General features: G+C 38.9%; 1 protein-coding gene and 1 long non-coding RNA gene across 10 annotated transcripts in view; one reads left to right on the top strand and one right to left on the bottom strand.

The window, feature by feature from the left end:
- LOC309539329 overlaps positions 1 to 17,516 on the top strand; it is a 205,127-nt gene that overhangs the window by 51,630 nt on the left and 135,981 nt on the right. The gene's annotated exons all lie outside the window — the stretch shown is intronic.
- Positions 14,946 to 17,516, bottom strand: part of MTCL1 (microtubule crosslinking factor 1) — a 96,848-nt gene continuing 94,277 nt past the window's right edge. For 8 of the 9 annotated variants that reach the window (XM_082235310.1, XM_082235309.1, XM_082235313.1 and 5 more), the window contains one exon: positions 14,946 to 16,129. In XM_082235310.1, coding sequence (XP_082091436.1) covers positions 15,950 to 16,129 — 180 coding nt within the window. In that variant the 3' untranslated portion in view covers positions 14,946 to 15,949. The remainder of the gene's footprint in view (positions 16,130 to 17,516) is intronic. The other variant, XM_082235316.1, reaches the window with a different exon arrangement.

Below are 17,516 nucleotides of genomic sequence, written 5' to 3' on the forward strand. Positions count from 1 at the left end.
ACATGCAATTTTCTATTGGATTTCCCCACTTTTCTCAGATTATATGTGATCCACATTAAACTGTCATGTGGATGTTCATGAAGTACTCAGCGACTAAACACCTCCCCTCAAAGTGTCCCCCAACAGCAGGGCTGGCCCACCTATGAGGCAAGGTAAGGCAACCGCCTCAGGCAGCAAGATCCACATAGGCAGCAGATCTGGCCTACAAGAAATGCATCACCCAATGCTGCCTCTACAGTTCATAGGAGCAAACACAGCAAACACTGCTGGTTTCTTTCCACCCTTAGGGAAGAAATGGCAGGGGCTGCCCTCTGGAGTCTCCTGGTCTCTGCACCCACCTGGCGTGATTCCGAGCAGGCCCCTTCCCCACCCCCATGACGGCCTTTGATTTCCAGTTCAACCATTGGGAAAGGTTGATTTGACACTCCCCCTTGTTCCCAATGTCAATCCTTTTCTCCCCTTGATATCAGTGTATATCTTTATCCCTCCCCCCCTTGTTCCTGATAGAGATCTTCACTCACCCCTTCTTCGCTGATGGGAGAGGCACAGTTTTGTGGTTTGCCTCAGGTGCCAAAATGTCTTGGGCTGGCCCTGCCCAACAAACATTGCAAACATTACTTGTATTTAAAAGCATAGCTACTCTCTTCTCTTCCAAGTAGGGATATCCCGCTGAGGGGATATCAGTTCAGTTGTATTGTATCAAGGCACAATTCATGACCGGCCATGCAGAAAAACCCTTTAAAAAAACCCCTTTCAACATTTGCCATTGTTAATATAATAATGGGATGAAATATCAGGCTGGAGTTGAATTTTCATGTTTCAAATCTAAGTGCAGCTCCTTTCTCTGGAACACACATGCTTACTTCTGCATTTTAAAACAACACATTCATATATGAGGGTGTTTCATGCACGACATATACATTTTCATTTCTCAATATGGGATTTTGATAAAGTGCTGCATACCAAAGGGATTTGAATAAATCAGAATGCCTAAAGTAGGTTTAACTGGATAAGGAATGGCAAATAAGATCTGGTAGCACTCATACAATGAAAAGGAGTGCAATGAAACAGCAGTAATATAATCATGGTAATGTACTTTATCTTTAGCAGGGGAAATGTGGTCTGGTAGGTTCAAGGTCATCTTTAGCAACTAAGGAGCTGCCAAGGCCTATGCCTTACAGATCCTCCTACAGCTTAAGTGTCCTTCTCTTCCTGCTCACATATTCCTTGTCCTACAGCAGCACAGAGTTGCTCAGCTTTACACAAACACTTATTTGTACACAACTTTCTTATCAGCAATGCAACCTACAGTCTCATGTGGACACACCAGCTTCTATGCTTCCACACCAGGAATTTCATCTTCCAATTGGTCCAGGCTGGGGATGATCTCCACTTTGTCCACTTGGCCATGTCAGCAGGGGCTGATGAGAATTGTGATCCAAAACATCTGGAGTGTATCAAGCTGGGGAAGGCTAGCTTCAAGTAATTGCTCAGGGCCATCAAAGGGGAGAGATGCAGGGGGTGCAGCTATAATGGGCCTCAGAGTCAGCTGGAAGCTCAGGCTATGAGCTTTTGCTTTAAAAAAGAGAGATCAGGACTCTTCTATCCCTTGTAAAACAACCCTCATGCTGCCTCCCAACTCCTCAGTTCTATGACTCGGTGATTCTAAGTTATGAAGCAGAATGTACAGGCATCATTTGAAGCAATTGCTTTGTGAACTGTGACCTTTCAGTTTTTTGAGCTGATGAGTGAGGCCAGTGTTGTGATGAATGAACACTGAACAGAAATATAGAGTCATAAGACAAGGGGAAGACCCCCAAATGTCTTCAAAATCAATCAATCAATGATGCTTATGTTGAAACACATTTACCAACAAACCATAATGTTAAATAACTCATGCTTATCTAACCCAATGGTGAAAATGGTAAGTGTCCACAAATTCCATGGATTCCGAGGCAATTCTGAGGTAATTTCTGAGGGGAAAGTGGCAGGATGCAAGTTGCTCTGGAAGAAAGCTTCATTTTCTTATCTTGCTCATAAATCCAAGGGTGGTGACTGACAGCAGCCACTCTCCTATAATATTCCACAGTGTCCCATTTGTTTCCCCCAGATTTTAATCAAAATGTATTAAGGTCTAATATAACATGGACTAATTTTTTGCTCATGGTCTTTGCCATCCCTTTGCAGGCATCGCTGTCTGAACATTTTCTACATGGGCTAGTAAAATAGATTCATCTGACATTATGCAGGCCCAGGCATTGAAAGATACTGAAGCATCACTGTGGCTTAAAACTAAACACTGCACACTGATAATAATGGCTACCAATCAGTTCAGTCTTCTGTGCCAGGTACAGAATGTCACATTGGCTGTGAGAGAACAAGCAAACATACCAGTCTGGGCTACTTGTAAAAGTGATATACACTTATACATCATTTCTCTACCACCACTTTGTGCTATAAGCCTTTTCTTTCAGTGAGAACCTCATGCCAAGTATAATTTCCTTTGTCTGTCTGAAACCTAAGATGAGATGATAGCCAAGTGATGTGGAGCACATCTCTGGGGTGGCTTCTACTTTAACATTAGCCTAATCATAACTGTCATACCAGAGGATTGCAGTCAGATCTTTTTTTTAATCGTACCAAGATGTACTGGTCATTTTTTTTAAAATGTAAGAGGATCTTACTGCCTGAGAGCTGGTGTATGTCACCCAAGAACATAGTTCTGCAAATCCATGCCCAGCCGTACAAGGCAACCAAGCCTGGGAGACATTTATTTGTTTTTCAAGCTCCATCTTCAACATTTATTTATTTATTTATTTATTTATTTATTTATTTATTTATTTAAATAGCCCTCTGGCCCTTCACCATTGAACCCTACTGCAGGTTTCTGCAATAAAGCACATGAAACAATAAGCATTAAAAGACAACAATAGTTTTAACAGTTAAATTCAATACCTTAGACTAAACATCCACTGTCTGTTAGTATTGCTGCACAAGCTAGTCTCTTAAAATTCAAAAGCCAGAAGGAAAAGGCAGGTTTACAGCTGATGCCAGGTGGACCCTGGGTCTTGGTGGCTCTTCCATAACTAAGGTGATCTTGATAAGAAGGCTCTCTGTCAAGTCACAGACCTAAAGTGTAGTAATTGTTCAATGTATTAGTGTTAAAATTGTTTTGGAATATGAAGCCAGAAGCTTTAATGTCATGCACCAATGCCAGCACTTCCCATATTGCTGAGGGGCACTGCAACCCAACCCCCTACCCTTTGTGCTGGACTGGCAGGGGGTTAAAGTGGGGGGAGGTGTCTCTCTGCTTAGCACTGCCAGCCGCTGCCTGTAGACTGCTGAGAGAGTTACTCCACTGACATGAGAATCCCTGTTCTGCCTGCTGAATGGTTGGGAAAGCAGGGTTTGGATTTTACTGCAAGCCTTTGAACCTGTGTAGCAGTCACCTAGAGGAAGTGACAGCCATCACACAGCTACTGATAAAAGAAGCACTGGGTTGAGAAGCTTTCAATGCTGATTCAAAACATTTAGCACAGGTTCATGTCTTATTCCTTCATTGCCAACAAATTGTCAGTTGACAGACTGGAGGAGACTGAGAATCTAATTCATTCAATGCATTAGTTTCAGGCATCACACCTCTTCCATGACTTGAGCTGCTAGAAATAAGAGAAATGCAGAGAAATGGATTAAACAGGACTAACAATTTGAAATCGATAATTCTTTATCTTCATGCCTAGGTTAGTTGATGTGGTTTTCGCATGAAATTGGCATTCCAATGTAGTGCTTATTGTGATAACCATTTATCAAGATATTATCGTGCACTCCAGTGCTATCGGTTTCTATACATGTCCCAAACATTACCCCACCCAAGAAAAAAGTTATGAGCATGGTGTATGACTGTTTAGAAAATGTACATTAAATAAGCATACAGTGGTACCTCAGGTTAAGTACTTAATTCGTTCCGGAGGTCTGTTCTTAACCTGAAACTGTTCTTAACCTGAAGCACCACTTTAGCTAATTGGGCCTCCTGCTGCTGCTGCGCCACCGGAGCACGATTTCTGTTCTCATCCTGAAGCAAAGTTCTTTACACAATGTACTGGGTTAGCGGAGTCTGTAACCTGATACGTATGTAACCTGAAGCATATGTAACCTGAGGTACCACTGTACAAAAATGGAATGGATTCAGCAAAGGCTATACACTAAATGTGACTGGTTTTGACATGGGCTCCAAATTCTACTGTGGAAAGAAGAGTTATCTAAAATTATGATAAGGGAAATGGAAGGTTTGTCTGAAATTGTAAACCAGTGTTTTGGGCACATTTCAGCTGAGAAATAGCACAGATTTTCACAGAAGGATATACATGCTTGTCCGTTTGAAGAAGATTAGTTCAGTTATTATAGTACCTCTATCTGGTCCTTTCTTTGTCAGAAGTAAAGAAATATAAAATATAGCAGTTAGATCCTGTGCGAGTTTTAAAGCAGAAGCAGCTGTCATTTCAGGATATGGTGTGTAAATCAGTTCAGATTATATTGCCCAAACCATAGTAACCTTGAGCACAGCATAGGAGAAATATTGGCAGGAATATCTTGTGCCAATAAATAATAAATGGAATAGAAGGCTTCTGGGTGATTGAAAAACAGAGCAAAGAAAATCCTTTTATAGCATATTTTTAAAAGCTCTAACAAATGGATTCTTCCCTCACAACTTTGGCATCTCTGTGTATGTGAACCAAAAGATTTAAACTCACCACCCAGCTTGACTCTGTGCTTGAGGTGGGAAGAGAACAAGGAACTGAAATGGATGGCTTTGATAAATAAATGATACATGAGCAAGTTGGAATTGTAAGCAAGTGGGCTTCATTCCTGAATTGGCAGTGCAAATAAGAGAAGAATATCCTTTAGCTTTCTTCACTGATAACTATGCCACATACCCTGTGATTTTTCCATTACTTTACACTCTCTATGGAGAGCAATGATCACATCAGCAAATTCTCTTTCTCAGTAAGTGAGCAACGTGACTCATCGCATCCATGTTACTACCTGAGCAGGGGGAGAAGAATCAATACAGTGCTTTCTGCTGCCACAGAAGTGTGCATATGAGAGCTCAAACTTAATGGATGTGCTTACCCTGCCAGCAAAATGCATTCTGCATTATTTATTACCGATAGATAATTTGCTAGAACACTTCCTAATGTGCCAGAGATGCATTTATAGCGATGCCTTTGGAGTACAGTTTAAAATGGATTATTAATACATACATCATACACACTTGCTAACCTCTTCATGTAAGTTTGAAAAGAGAAAGAAAGGAAATCTAAATTTAAATTACATCAAACAATATTTCCTACCAGGAAACAACAGTGGGGTTTTTTGTGTGTGATGGTAAATCTTCCATTCTTGCTGGCTATGGGAATGCACAGTGCTGTCTCCTAAGATAATTAAATTACATTATTTGCCGAAAGCAAATCTTGACATCCGAGCATATGAGGTAAGACTCCCTACGGAAGCATGAGCTCAGGGAACCAGCCTTTCTTCAAGATTTTGTATCTCTCTTGACTGATCAGAAATCAGAATAGAGACCTTTTCTTCCCCATCACTAGTTATGTACTTCCCTACTTTGACTGAATAGTAGACCTGGGTGATAGCAGAACCATTCCTACTTTTGAAGAGGTATTAACTGGGAAGGGGCCATGTGTCTGACGGAGATATGGTGTGGACAGGTGGATGAGCCAGACTCTAGTTCTAATATTATATGTATTTATTTCTTTATTTTAAAATTTTACATTTCGTCCTTCTTGTTAGATGGTGTTCAGAGCACTGTTTGGTCATGGAATCAGTTTAAATGTTTGCAGGTGAAAGGCAGTGGAAGATTGGCAGGTTGGATCCTAGAGGTAGTTAATGAGTCATTGTGTCACCATCTTGAAAGAGATTAATTGGTAGCCCCTCTTTAAAAAGCCTTCTCTGGACCCACTGCTACATGATAACTATGGGCCAGCTGCAAAACTTCCCATTTGGGGCAAGGTACTCAAGGGAGTGATGCCTGGTCAGCTTCAGGCATTCATGGCGGAGGCCCATTTCAGGCTCCAAGTTGGTACCGAAACAGACTTAGTCACATTGCTTTATGCACTCCTCTGGGAGACAGCAACTTTTGATACCACCAGCATGTTATTTTACCCGTTCTGTCAGTTGAGAATGGGTTGGGGGAGGGGGAAGGTACAATATTGCAGTGATTCTGCTCCTACCTACAAGGCCAGTTCAGAAGGATGGCATTAGAGGACTTCTGCTTGACTCCATGATCCATAGCATATTTCAGGATTCCATTCCTCTCCGCGTGCTAGTCAACATCTATAAGGATCTACAGAGTGAGGTCCATCAGGCGATTTAGAGTTGACCACTGAATATAAAAATAACAATCTCTAAGTGGTTTAGAAAGTAAAGAAACACATATTATGAATAAAAATCCAGAACAGTGCAATCTTTAAAAAGGCCGGCTTTGACAGGCCATCATAATATGTTTTTTTCTTCAAACCACCAAATATTTACTGATGACTTACTGATGTTTTTAATTATGTTTTTATACATATTTATAGATTGATTATATTGTATTTAATATGTTGTAAGCCACCTTGTTATATTTTATGAAAGAGCAGATTATAAATGTTTAAATAAATAAATAAATACATACATAAATACGTAAATAAATGATATCTAAAACGCATCATAGTTGACACTTCTAGGATTGAATGGGGAGGGTGCTCCAGATGTTGGGTGCCACTGCAAAAAAGGTCCCTGTCTGCTTTGCTCATTATGTAGGTAGAGTTTCTGAAATAGGACCAGTTGTGTTAAAACCTGGTTTAGAAAGTGACAAAAATTCTGCTGGGTTTGTTCTCCACACAGTTTACTGACTAGGGTAAATGCACTGAGCAAAAATTCAGTAGTCCTTTTTCACATTATCTTTGAAACATGTCAGTGCCTCTAAAATGTTCTTCCTAAGGCAGCTTCAGAGCACTTATGTGTCTCCTCTCTGCCTCAAGTTTTCTTACAATTCTTCGTTCACCAGAAAGAAAAGCATTGGCTTATAGCAACCACACAGTAATATCACTCAAATGGTAAGTGGTGATGGTTATTCTGTTTTGAAGTAATCCTAAAAACCATCTTTTCTTACTTATTTATTATCTCTTTAACCTTGACTATGATATGATAGCAGGAAAAGGAGAATGTTTGGAGTCTGGCCAGTGCAACAGATGCAGGATCCTATTAACCTACCTCCTCTAAAGATGGACAATCTGTCAATTCCATATTGGGTTCCTAAAAGAAAGTCTGGCCAAGAGGTGTTTTTTTACATATTGATAATGGTTCATTCCTCTTCTTCCTCTTTCAGGATGTGTGTGTGTGTGATCTGATACAAAAATAGCACGATCCTATGCATTCCTATGTATGTCCTACTTTGTTCAATGAGGCTTACTCCCAAGTATGTATTCATAGACTTTACACCCAAAATTCATAACAAAGGAAAAAAATTACAATAGTTATTGTCTAAATTATATCTTATATTCATGGGAAAGCCAATAACTATCAACTATCATTTTTGAAACATTTCTGTTAATTGTGTAGAATCTTTTGAATGCATATTTTCAATCAGTTTGGCAATGCCAACCAACTCCCACTAAAGTTCAATTGAACTCCTTCAATGCAGGAGGTTTAAGATCACCACATTTATTTGTTATTAGTATTCTGGTACCTACCAAAAGGTTTCAAATCAATTTGTAATGTTCAAGCTGTACTGCACCTTCCAGGTATTCAAGCAGAATGTTCAATGGGTTGAAAGATAAAGTGTAATTAATTATCAATACAGTTCTCTCTCTCTCTCTCTCTCTCTCTCTCTCTCTCTCTCTCTGTGTGTGTGTGTAGTTTCAAAAATATTTTTATTTGAGACAATGCTAGTGGTGATGAGAGAGCAACCAATCATTATTTTATTTCTTAGAATATATTTAATTGATAAGGTCTTAAATGTCATTTAAAAATCTTATTTCTCATATGCTCAATAGGGAATTAGTGCTTTTTGTTAGCATCTTTTGCGAACTTCACAATGTGCTCCTACATAAGTCTACTCGGCATTCAGCCCCACTGAGTTCAATGAGACTTGATTCTTATGGCTTGCATGTTACACATGATATAAGCAAGGTCATGCATTCATATCCTTCAAACTCCCTCTTCTCAAATCAGTGTTATGTTGGACCTGGTCAGGATGTTGTCAGCGGCTCCTGGCTGGTTGCCCAGGAAAGCATAAAGACAAGGAAAGGTTTCTTACCGTCCTTTTTTATTCAATATTTACAGAGAGACGCTATAGAACCCAGTCTCTTGGATAATGGTGTTGTCTTGAGTGGAATCTCCACCCTCCCTCCCTCCCACATCCTCATTCATCACTTCTACAGGTGCTGCTACGTGCCCTCTGTTTTTGAGCTCTTTGCTCTCCTACTTTCAAGGCTCACCGGGTTCTGGGAGATGGAGGGACTGGAATGCATTCCAATGGCACCATTTCAGTCAGCTGTCACTCCGCTGCCTCCTCCTGTCCCATTATTTCCCAGCTTTCCCCCTCATCTGCCTCTGAGCTGTGACCTCCCACAAACTCCTGTTGTAAATCTATACTGTCTTCCTCTTCCTCCTCCCTGGAAGGGTCAGGATGGGGAGGAGGTCTCCACCATTCCTTCTCTGCCCAGTCCCTGACAGACCTCTACATATAACAGGAGCACAGGAGGAAGTTACTCAAGGGGGAAAAGGAAAGTTTATGAATTTTTTTGTCACTCTTCAATATCTTTTTTTGCTGGTCTCTGGATGAAACTGCCATATAGGCACAATTACTTTGAGCTATCCTCAGAATGTCAGCTCTCTGCAACAACTGAACAAGACTGCATATAAAGCCAATTCTTGTAGTAAGTTTTGCAATGTAAAGAAACCTGTCCTAAGTCCTGGGTATCTGAACTGGTATAGGAGGAATAGGAGAGCATCTGCTTCTAACATAACAAGACGAACCCATTTATTGAACAAGTGGGACAAAGTCCACTTCGTCAGTCACCCCATTGTGATAGATAATTAAAATGAAGTATTCAAAGCCATGACACAGTTTCCATGAACACCTCCATCTTCCACTATTCACCCAAACCCAGCTGGGTTCTGTAATGTTACCAATATATAGTAGTAGACTCCGTCTCACTAATCCATTCTAGCCCGAATGGCTTACTAATTTCCCAAATTATATTACTGCATCCCTGTATTATTATTGTTTAAGAATTTTTTGTCAGCAGAAGAAACACTGCATAAAGAGTGACTGCAATCACAGGGCATAGCTTGTTAAAAGGCATCAAAGCTTAGATTCTATCTATGGTTCTGCTGCTATATTAACATATTTTCCTAAGGCATCAGAGATACTGAAGGAACCAATTTCCAGGAATTGCTTTGAAGACCTCCTTGTTGCAACACCAGACATGAAAGACGAATAGCAGCCCCCACCCCCGGCTCCACTTTCTTTCACACTGTGATCACCATATGTCAGCATACAAAGGACGGTGTGGAAGACGTTCAATTCTGATTTTTTACACAAAAAATGGAATAATAATCATGATGAATTATGATTGGCAACGACTCAAACCAGAGGCATAATGAAACAGAAATCTATGATGCTTCTCTGGTGAAGTGGGGAGGGGAAAGCTGTTCACGAGTAGTATAGCTCCTGGTAGAATTGTTGAAAGTAACGTATAATATCCTTTGAACTTGTGGCTATTTTATCTTTAACTGCTTTATTATCAGTATCATTGTTGTTGTTGTTGTTGTCATCGTCGTCGTCATCATCATCATCAGATTTCATTGGTCAACCAAATACAGGTTATAGCCAAAACCAAACAAACAAAAAACAGACAGCTCTCAAAAACCTATTATGGGAACATTATAATGCACATCACAGATATATCAAAATGGCAGGAAAGGGTGGAAGACTCAGGGCACAAGACAGGACTCTTGGGCTTTCCTGAGCTGAGAAGCTTTTATTGCAAATACCTTTTACCAGTTTCAAAGTTCTCACTTGTTTATCCTTCAAAAAAGCAAGTAGAAATCTAGAAGGTTTATTTATTGTCATATCCATACCATTTTGTTTCATACTATTTGTATATTTCTCTAGTTCCTCTTTGTATTTGTTGATGTAATGATGTTAGAGATTCAGAATTTCTGGATTATGGGTTAGTTTATGTCCTTTCCTTATGATATCCAATATACAGTAAGAGCTTTATTTTTCTGTTTAGATTTTCTTTGTTGTTTGATTGTATTCAGTATGAGGACCCCTCTCATACATGCTTTAGCTGCATCCCGTATAGTTGGCCACTCTTCTTCTGAAGTAATGTTATGTTGAAAGTATATTTCCAGATGTTGTTTTCCAGTTTCTCTTATTTCTCCATCTCACAAATTTAGGTTATGCAATCTTTATAATTTATTAGTTTGATTCTCTTGTAATTGTAAAGTGATAGCTTTATTTGGTTGTATGACCTCTTTTAATGTTAAGGTGTTCAAAGGATCTATTACATCTCAAGGTTTATTTAATATTTTAGCTGTTTTTTTGCCCCATTTCAATACCTTCTGTTGTAGGTATTCAAGGGTATACAGTACCGGTACCTTTTTTCTAAAAGCACAGAGTCTAGTATATGATTATAGGGTTGTACTGGGGTCTGGAAGACCACAGAACAAATCCCCATTCACTCATGAAACTTACCAGGTGACCTTGATCTACTTACTGCCTTTCATCTCATTCCAGAACAATTATTTTGTTTACCTCAGAAACTACGCATGGGAATCATAAACAGTAAAGACAGGCCGAACAGTAAAGTTGAAGTCCCAATTTTAAGTGACACACATAGCTCTCCCCCTTTTTGCTGCATATATTTCAGCTTCTGCTGTCTTCCAAGGATGGGAAACCTGAGATCTTGCTGTGGTGCCACCATCCCTGACCATTGGTCTTGCTGGCAACATTCGGAAGACCACAGGTTTCCCCATCCCTGTTTTAGTAGTTAGAATTTATATCATGTTGGAAAATCTTCTTAAAGATCCATTGTAATATTGGAATGGAAGAATATGAGACTAGGTTGGCTGCCTCAGAGCTGCCTAAGGGGTACTTCTCACTCAGCAGTTGCCAAAGAAATTTATGTGCCTAATGCATTACTCTCCATTAAAATACCTGCTTCTAGGTTGTAATCACACCACCAGCATTTCTATATGCACTAAGTCTAATAACCTTCTCTGCTAGAATTCTCTGTCACTTCTATGAGGTAATAAACTCATTGGAAGCCTGAGGTAATGAATATCAATGTTAAAAAGATGTCACAGGACATTGGCAGATGTGTGCGCAGTTGACATTTTGTAAGCTTTTACAAAAGGATCTCACTGTAATGACAGCAGATGTTTAACAACTTAATTTACTATCACGGCTAGGTCAAAATGAATTTAGGCAACATTTAAAATAGCTCCCATAAGGTTTGGAGTTAAAGGAGTTTCCTTGGTATTACCTACTTTTATATCAGGATCTCCTCTCTTTTGTGGGAAATGAAAAGTGTTAAAAATCAGAGCTATGTAACACGTATCTTCCTACCACACTATTATAGTGAACAGTCTTTTTAATTCCTTAGGCTGCTGCTTAGGGAACCTGCTCATCATTTTCCTTGCTGCCCTTTTCTCAAGACTTTTCTGATTAGAAGAAATGATTCTACTAAATTATTTAGTTCAGCCTATGAAAGAAGCTCTAATTATTTGCTGCTTAAAAGATAAGCTACATAAGTGCCTGGGTGATTAATGCTGACATGCCATAGTGGAAAGCTGCAGTCTATGTGAATAAATAATGTGCGTTTTTGCTTCCTTGGCCTTAAGCTTAATAATTCAGGAATAATGTCACATTATTTTTTTCTATTACAAGCTAATAACTTTGACCTTTGAGATGGCAACAGCTGGTGGGTCAGTTCTTCACACCAAGAATTCAGAAAATCAGGCTGTACATGTGGCAAGTTGGCAATGATATCTGAGGTCACAACTGCATTTTCTTCAGCAGCTGTGATCAAAGAAAGGCCTGCCAGCTCTTGGCATTTTGAATCACACTGCACTATACATTTAAAGCAGTATCATACCACTTTTTTTAATAATAATAATAATAATAATAATAATAATAATAATAATAATATAATATATTATAACAACATGAAACAAAAACCATTATATCCAGGCAACCTTGCTTCTCATGCAGAAAAAGTAAACAAATGAAACAAAAACAAAAAAGACAAGAAGCTGACATATGAAGAGGGTGGAGTGACAACAGAAACTCTATAGTACCATGAATAAATTAAAATGAAAAATAACATTATTTACACATTCATTCCAGAACTGTAAAAACAAGGCCCACCTCTCAATGAATTTGTTTTCTTATTATGTATTTCATTGCTTTCATAGGTAAGCTTTCTCATTAAGATAGTTTGGCAAGTTTCCCATAACCAGCCAGTTATGGTAGGATCTTTATTTCTCCATTTTTGTGCAATACACTTGTCTCACTGTTGTTAGCAGTGTAGTAACCAGGCATAAATCAGTATTAATGACTTCTGAATGAACTATCAAAAGGAGAGTTATTTAGGGTTTGTTGGGAGATCATAGCCTGTACAAGAGATTTCCAGTTGGAGAGCAGCCCAAAATGATTATTATCTGCAAAACTTCAGTTGTATGTGAAAATGCTCAATCTTCATACACATCACACACAGCCACAACAACATCTAACTATTATCTACATCAGGTTTGTAAAGAGAAAATAAAAATAAAACTTATTGGAGGTGAGAAATGATATAACAAAAAAGCAAAGGGAAGTATCATACTGAAAACCTACACCAGTCTATTTATTTGTTTCTATCTAAGCTTCTGCTCAGTCCTTCAGTTTGTAATTCGCCAGCACAATTGCACCCAGTGGACATCAAGCTTTCATAAAGCTGAGACAGAAGTTACCTTAAATCTTTTGCAGAACATATCAATGTTGCAGAACATATCAATCATATTAACAAAGAAAATATATTTGTTGAAACAGAAAAATAACGCTGGCATAATTAAAACGTGAAAGCCCACATGCTTTTAAAGATCTTGGGCGACATATTTGATACTGTTGTGCTCAAGGATTTGACCGCGGGGAACATAGCGTTACATTAATGTGGGTTTCAGATCTTTTGAAGCGCTTTCCTTATGCATTTGGCTCCCTCTCTTCTTTTCTTTTCTGGCTCCTTGGGTTCAGCTGGCCTCTTGTATCAGTCATTCCTGCAGTTATGTAAGCAGTTTACTTGACAACCCATGGCAAGCTGCTTATCCTGACACACCTTACTATTTCAGGATGGCTAAGGACTAATCCGATGGCTTGGCTGTGTGCACTGATTTCAGAGAGCAAACATCGCTTCTGGGAGTCATTAACTAGTTATGTGTGCCTAGTTATGTGTGACTCTTTCTCTCGTTTTCTCTCTTTCTCTCTCTTAAGGAAGATTGATTATGAATATTCAAAGAAGCCCTAGGCTGCACTCCTTATAATCTGTTTTCCCATTTGTATCTTTCTATATAGGAAAAAGAGAGCTTATGTTTCTGGGATGTCAGCTTCATCTTTTTTTAACCTGAGGAAATAAAGAAATGAAATTACATCTCCTGGCCCAATGCATTGGAGTTAATTGCAGAGGAGTGATTACACCACTGCAACTAGTTCTTCCTCTTTAATCTGATTGACTATTTATTTAACAAAATGTATACACCTCAATTGTATCAAAACCTCCAGCAGATAACAATATCTATCAAAAAGACTGCATTATCCAAGGTGCTTATTTCATAATTCTCATCTGAGTTAGAATTATCAAATTACTACTGAAATTCATCAGCTGAGTCAACCCGTTTCTTTTGAGATTTGGGTTTGAAAAGACTGGAAATATCTAATGGAATCGATCCTTTCTCACTTATCAAACCATCTGAGACATCTCTGGCTGTAAGATTAACAAAGTTTTCCAGTACACATTGAGATACTACTGTATTGCTGATTGGGAACATAGTATACAGCATCATCCCTTGAGCTCAAAAAATCAAAAGAAACGTTGGTATCACAATTAAAGAATTATCTGTGTGCCTATTCACAAAAAAGACACAGAAACTGTAAGTTAGGGCACCTCTCTTAGCTTCTGCACCAACTTAGCACTAAAAATGATCTACAGTCTCCTTGTGTTTCCTTGCAATGTAGCCTCTATACACCACATTTCCCCTTTCTCTTTCAGCCCCTATTGTCTTCCTCTTTATGTTGTCCCTAACAATTAAAAAATGTGGAATACTTGACTAGGGTGCCAAGAGGCACTGAAGGGCAAATACTCAGGAGGCCTCTTTTAAGTGCTCAGAAGTTCTGATGTGGCCTCTGGGAATGCAATAGGAGGCACAGTTGAAAAATGGCTCAAGATCACACAGCACTAGTCATCCTTGCGTTGTCCTAACTGCCCATAAATGCTTTCAGAGCAAAGATACTTGTAAGAAAAGCAAACGTCTGCTAATTCTTACCTGGTATGATACAAGAATGTGTTAAATCTGGCTTTTAAGTCTGGCTTTTAAATTTTGTCTGTTTTGATAGATGGTATCAGCATATGCTCATGATCAAACACTAAATATCAAAGGAAACATAAAAAAAGAAACTGCCACCCTAGTGAACTAGATTTTTTCTTTCTTTTGCAAACAGCAAAGAACACTCCCAACATAGTTCTTCATACTCTACAAGTTCAGCTTTTTGGGGGGAGGGGGATGTACATGTCCATTTGTTCATATTCAGTTTTTTCTATCTTGTTAAGGATGTTTGCTAGCATTCATGTAATAGATGGGAAACAGGTTTAGGAATATCAAGCTTCAAACAAACACCAGCGTTTTGTAAATACTGAGGAATTTATTTCCACACCACATGGTCTCAAACAGACTCTTAAAACAAGGCCAGTTACAATTTAGTATGCCCAGAGTTCTCAGTGCTTTCCCTCAAACAAGGGAAGTTTTCAATAAACACTGTACATAGTCAGTTGAACTGTTTGAACAATTATTTAAAAATCTTTTTTTGTACAATCAATGCAAGAATACCAACATTAAAAGTACAGTACAGATAAATTCACAACAATATAACAGGGAAAGAAATTGAGACACGGATGTGACAGTGAGAGTACAGTAGCAGTGTGTACATGCACTAAAGTGCTAGGAACCTAATGACATGCAAATCTTTTGTGTGTGTATCGTACAGCTCACTTCATTAAGACTGTCTGAGGTTCCCCCCGCCCTTTTCTAAACATTTCATTCCATATTCCCTGCATTCCCCTCTAGTTTATTTAAGACAACTCTAGTCAACTAGTTCAATGGCTTTTTCACTACTTAAAAGTTACTGCTTCAGACATGCTAAAGCACCTCTATGAATTTTCTTTTTCAAACTGATAACCAACATAATTAACTTAAAATTCTAATTTTAAAAACAAAAAAAGAGAACCAGAACAAAACCCAAACCTTAACGGTGCTAATATAACAGAAGGCAGTCAGTAGTCAGAGAGCGGGAAAGAGAGAACACATTCAGTTTCCCTTGAAACATAATTCATGTTTTATTTAAAACCTTATCTTTATCTGCATATCTTTTAGATCCTAATATACTGTGTGTAGAAAAGATGGAGGCAAAAATAGTTTTCTGAGCTATGAAAAAAATAAGTTATTACAGGCACATTAACTGTTTCATTCTAGAAACATCTGTTTCTCAGGTACACAAAGCAGCTGCATTCTAGAACATTCTTTAACCTCTGCAACTTGAGCTCTCCTCACTGACAGAGACTGGCCATGGTAATGGTGCTACTATGCAAAAGACAGTGAATTATTCTGTGATAATTCATGCAGGCTTGCATCACTGGTTTGGGTTCTCCAACGGCAGTTCCATGCTTCCATATTCCTCCCCAGTTAACTGAGATAGTGAGGCAGTAGGGGAATGTGAGGCCCATCGGGAAGGTGGGCGTCGATTCGCTGGTCTCTCTGGTCGGGAGAAGCAGGATTCTAAGGATGGAGCAAGTGCGGAACAAGGTAGTTCCTTTTTTGTGAAAAAATGGAGAGGAACAAAATTACCAATTTATATATCACACAATGAAAGAAAGCTAAATCCAAAATCTAAGCATATGTAATTTGGCAAGGAAACCAAAGCAGCAAAAAAACACATTTTTTTTGTACACAGCTCTTAAATTCTTGACTTTTGCCTGTAACCAATGAAGCAAAATATGAAAGGATGAGGCAAGCAGTTTAAGTGAACTGATGTCTCTGACCAACATTCACTGACTAGAATTTTGGAAGAAAATAACTGAGATGGCAACTAGAGGAGGCCCAAACAGAGTCCTGCCAGTCTCCTATAATACAAGGCTGGAGGGAGGGGGGGAGAGACAAATTTCCAACCCACCCCATTTTTAATACCAGTTTTATCCCAGTGAGGTTTGCTTCTGATATTGGAGTCACCTCAAAGGTTACTTAACAACAACAAAGTGCACCCAGGAAGAAGACTGGTTGAATAGGGGAGATTTCTAACACCTCATCTTGTCTACTCATGCTGCTATTCAAATTGCACCTTCCCAATGAGCTAGAGAGATTTGGACCTGATTCTACACAAAATTCTCTTGCTGTCACATGCAGTCTGGCTCAAAATGTTCACATTCAGAAGAAGTCTACTGTTTAAATATGTTCATAATTATAAACACTGGCTGTAGGCATAACTAAAATACTTGATGTGAGGCAGTTCCATCGTGTGACGTGCCCCCAAGTATATTTAATACGTTTTCAGTGACGCTGGATGTTACATTTGCTAGTGAGAGGACAATTGGTCAGGTTTGTTCAAGTAATATTCTCTATGAAATTATGATATAATCATCAACTGAAGAACTCTCAGAATAGAAAGCATGATTTCCTCTCAGTGTACTTGGATTTAAAAATAATTTGGACCAAAAAGCAATGGTAGGCAATTGCTAAACAATATTACTGACTTAAAACTGACCTTTATAACTGAACTGAAAATAGTAAAACAGACAAGCAGCTCCAGCTAACACCGGTCACTGATATCTATTTACTTGAAGTAAAAAAATGAAAATCATCCCCCAACCTCTGGCTCCACAGTTCTTAATTGGAGCACCCCTCCCCCTTTTGTAATTGCACAAAGAGATCGATCAATCCAAGTAGAAGGAAAGAGTGCCACTTTTAGAAATCAGTCACATGAGGTGCTACTTCAGGATGCTTCAAGGCCTTGTCAGCCTTGGCCACAGCCCAAATCAATCTGCAACCCAGGACTACTGAAGGAGAAAAGTTAAAGACCGGAAAAGTAAACTTAATGCAAGGCCTGGTTGCATTTGGAGTACACAGCTTTAACTGTGATGTTTCACACTGACAGTTTATTTATATTTTAGGACTGATGATGGCAGCTAGTAATTACAGACTTT

Source organism: Podarcis vaucheri (genome assembly GCF_965113315.1).
Source record: "Podarcis vaucheri genome assembly, chromosome: 8".
Lineage (NCBI taxonomy): Eukaryota > Metazoa > Chordata > Lepidosauria > Squamata > Lacertidae > Podarcis > Podarcis vaucheri.